Source organism: Galeopterus variegatus, unplaced genomic scaffold (assembly GCF_000696425.1).
Source record: "Galeopterus variegatus unplaced genomic scaffold, G_variegatus-3.0.2 Scaffold367, whole genome shotgun sequence".
NCBI classification, from domain to species: domain Eukaryota; kingdom Metazoa; phylum Chordata; class Mammalia; order Dermoptera; family Cynocephalidae; genus Galeopterus; species Galeopterus variegatus.
Window position 1 is genome coordinate 326,281 of NW_007726478.1, and position 3,796 is coordinate 330,076.

Here is a 3,796-nt window from a genome sequence, read left to right on the forward strand (position 1 = left end):
AAGCCAATGGATCATTCACTTTGATTCCCCTCCTTCTTTTAAAAATAAACCACCAGAAGACGGTAAATTTAATGTTTTTTATATTTCACCACAATAAAAGATAAAAATGGAACAAATAATAAACTATTGTGTTGCCCAGAGACTATTTTAAAAAGTGGAAATTCAGTTTTGACAAGACTGTGGGCCAGGCACCAGGTATCAGCTAATTAAGTCAAAGTCACTTAAATCTCCCAGCCACCCCCTGAGTTATGTACTACTTATCATCCACACCTTACAGATGGGGAAACTGAGGCTCAGAGGAATTAGATAATGTGCTTCAGGTCAGAGTTAACATGAACTTGGATCTGTCTGGGGCCAAGGATCTGGGGTCACTCACCTCGGAATCAGGAATCCCCACTACTAAGGCCAGGAAGGTGTGTCCCCAGTCCCTCCTGCACCCTTCCCCTCTGCATCCCCAACCCCTTGGCCTCCCTCTGCACCCCTGGCCTGGCCCTGTTCCCTCCCCCCAGACAGGGCCTCTCTCCCCTCCCTACCTTACCTTTCCAGTGGCCTGGATGAAGACCCAGACACCCAAGTTCAAGGGCGGGCCCTGCCACCGTCCTCGTCTGGAAATGGGTATGGCAGCCCCTTCTCACAGTGCGTGGGAAGTAAAGGGGATGAGGCCTGCAGGGAGCCAGCTCCGGCACGTGCAGGCCGAGCACTGTGCGCTCCCCACGCCCCCTCATCCTGGCCTCCTACGGGACTGGGAAGCCCAAGGACCCTCTGCTTCCACAAGTTCATTTTGGATCCCAGTCTCGCAGAGTGGCCCCTTCTAACAGGGTGACTTTACCCGTGTGTTGGGGGTATGGTGTAGTGACAGCAGGCCCCGTCCTGCGACTGAAGGTCCCCTCCCACCCTCCTGGAGGCGGGTCTCCCGGGAGGGCGCGCCCGCGGCTGGGCCGGACCGCGGGGCTGGGAGGGGCGGAGCCGGCCGCTGCCCCCGCGACACCGGTCCCCGCAGGCACCTCGCAGACGGTGAACCAGCCACAGGCGCCAGGCCAGGCGAAGCGGGTGAGGACCCGGGGCCGGGGACAAGGGAGGAACCAGCGGGTGAAGGGGAGGCCCCCGACGCAGGCCCATCGGCCTGGGAGGGATCCCCACTGGCCCTTCGCGCAAGGGGGACGCGCAGTGGCGGCTGAACTTCGCGTCTCTCTCTCTCGGGGGCCAGCGAGTGTTTGGTGAGCCGGGAAGGTGGGCGCCAGGGGGTTGAGGGGGCAGATATTGGCAAGTGCGGACAGGGGCTGAGGGGTCGGCATTTACAGAGCCTGGCACCGCGCCGTGGCCCCGACCAGATCCCTGCAATTCCCCACCCGCCTGGGGCTGTGGGTGGGGAGCGGGTGGACGTAGGTGCTGTTTACAAGAGAAAAAAAAATAACAATAAATTGGTGCTTTTCAGAATCCAAAAAGCGTGGCCGTCTGAGTCCTCCCGTGCTGGGGCGAGTTTGATTTTCATGCTTTATCTGGAAGAAGGAAAAGGGTATGAATGGCCACGGGTGTTGGCTGCAGACGCCCAGGTAGCATAAGGTCGGCTGGCAGGACAGTGTTTTCTGAGATCCATTTGTGCATGGCCAGGGCTGGAGAAGAGACCCAGGAGGCTCTCCCCACTTGTAGTGCCTCAGCCTATTTGCCAGGAGTGATCCCCAAATTACCCAGGATTAGGGTATCCCTAGCTTAGTCCAGCACCTGGCTGTGGCAGACCCACCATCAGTCTTGGGTGAACGAAGTGCTCACAAGTTGACCTTGAAGGAGGTGCCACTGAGAGACTGGGAGGCCAGTCCAGGCAGCAGGAACAGCACAGTCAAAGGTCTGGAGAAGGGATGCCGCCCGGGACAGGTGGAAATGAATGTGATTTGGGGCGCAGGGGGAAGGTGGCTGCCTGGGGGAATGGTGGGACATATGAGGCCCAACTAAACAGTCTTGAATGTCAAGCTGCTAACCCCAGAGAACACAAGGAAGCCCATAGGCTCCAAGCTCCCTCTTATCCCTGCAGGGACCCTGAGCTCTGTTTCCACCCTCTCTGGCCAGCGGATTGCTGCCGCCCTCCCCTCTTCCCAGCTCACCAGGGCTACAGTGTTTCCCAGCTTCGGTCTTGAAGGGGCTCCTGGAGACCATCCCTTTGTGTAAGTAAATGTCATCCCTAGTGGGTTGGCCACCCCATCCTGGGCTCTCAGCCCAGTGGTGTCTGGGAACCAAACAAAGGGCAAGGTGACCCTGCAAGGCAGGAGCTGCTTTCCTGTTTTCTTCTTCCTCAGTCCATATTAACCAGACCTGTGTCCCCGGCTGCTCCTCACCTGGCCCTGTTGGATCCAGAATGGCCCTCTGGTGCTGCTGCCTCCTCTGCCTCCTGGTAACTGCGCTTCTGGGAGCGGGTGCAGGAGAGACCAAGGGGACTCAAGCTGCTAGGATTTCAAGTGGCCACCCCCCATCATGAGGTCACTGAAAAGGTTACACGAGACAAGCCCCCCACAGAAACAGACTAAAGACACCGGCTAGGTGCTCCACCTACTGCATTCATTCATCCATCGGCTTATTTATTCCTCACAAGGGAGTAACGGGCTCAGGGCAGTGAACAGACCTGCCCAAGATCACACTCTGGGTGGGATTTGAATCTAAGTCTGACTGCAGAGCCTGCAGTTTCCACGGCACCCTCTAGAGCACACAGTAGGCATTCAATAACTGCACACAAGGGGAGGGCACTTGTCTGAGCCCCCACCTGTCTTCTCTTTCAGATCAAGAGCCTCCCTGGGGCCTCCTCCAACTCCCCAGATGAATCAAGGAACCCTTGGGCCACAGGTTGGTATGAGGGATCTCCCCACGCAGACTCCCCCGACCCCCAGCTCAGCCAGCCCGTGGTCCACAGGGTGCACTGGCCTAGAAGGTAAAAGAAAGAAATGACATTTGCTTCAGCCCCTACCATACCAGGCCCCATGTCAAAAGCTTCACTCATGTCCACCTCATTCCTGCCATTGTACAGATGTCAAACCAGGCTTGGAAAGCGTTCAGGACTCACCAGGTCATAGAGCATGCCCAGGGTTCGACCCCATCCCGGCGCGAATGATTCCAAGCCCAGTTCCTTGGCCTTGCTCACCCCTGGAAGGGTCAGATGCCCACAAAATACTCTCCTTCATGCTCTCTCCTATTGCCCTCCAGCCCCACTGGCCCCTGGAGAGCTGGCGGAGACTGCGGATGGGGTGTGCAAGTTCCCAGGACAGCAGCTGAGCTGGTGGCAGGCCCAGGAGTCCTGCGAGCAGCAATTTGGCCATCTGGCACTGGGGCCCCCAAATGGGATCCTTGCTGCACGGCTGCGGGACCCGGTCTGGGTAGGCCAAAGAGAGGCCTCTCGGAGGAGACCCCCCCAGAGGCGTGAGTGTGGGCGCTGGGCCTGGGAAGTTGGAGGTGTGTGTGTGTGGGGGGGGAGAATGGGGCTCTTGTGACCTCCAAACACGGGAGCCCACAGTGACAATATTTGCAGAATGAGCCCGGAGTAAGACCTTGTCACATCTCCAGGTTCCCTTATTGTGGACTGGAAGTAGGAGGCTGACTGACCCCCGAGCAGGAGAACTAGGGCCCCCATTTTTTCCTTCCCGAGGTGGGGAGGCACCCCCAAGCGCAGGGGGAGCCCCGTAGCTGCGCTAACGGCAGTCAGAGGCAAGGCGGTGTGTGCCTCTGGGGAGACTGAGGTCCCGGCCCGCGTGTCCCCGCAGGCGCGCGCACCGCCGCGGTCCTGGCGTTCGGCGAGAGGAGCGCGGACAGGGCG

General features: G+C 58.6%; 1 protein-coding gene across 1 annotated transcript in view; it reads left to right on the forward strand.

Moving 5' to 3' along the window:
- Window positions 1-332: 332 nt before the first annotated feature.
- The window catches only part of GPR144 (G protein-coupled receptor 144), a 25,066-nt gene continuing 21,602 nt past the window's right edge, over window positions 333-3,796 (forward strand). Inside the window, exons 1-5 of the mRNA XM_008568031.1 lie at window positions 333-413; window positions 510-615; window positions 2,030-2,159; window positions 2,769-2,836; window positions 3,190-3,402. Coding sequence (XP_008566253.1) covers window positions 333-413; window positions 510-615; window positions 2,030-2,159; window positions 2,769-2,836; window positions 3,190-3,402 — 598 coding nt within the window. The remainder of the gene's footprint in view (window positions 414-509; window positions 616-2,029; window positions 2,160-2,768; window positions 2,837-3,189; window positions 3,403-3,796) is intronic.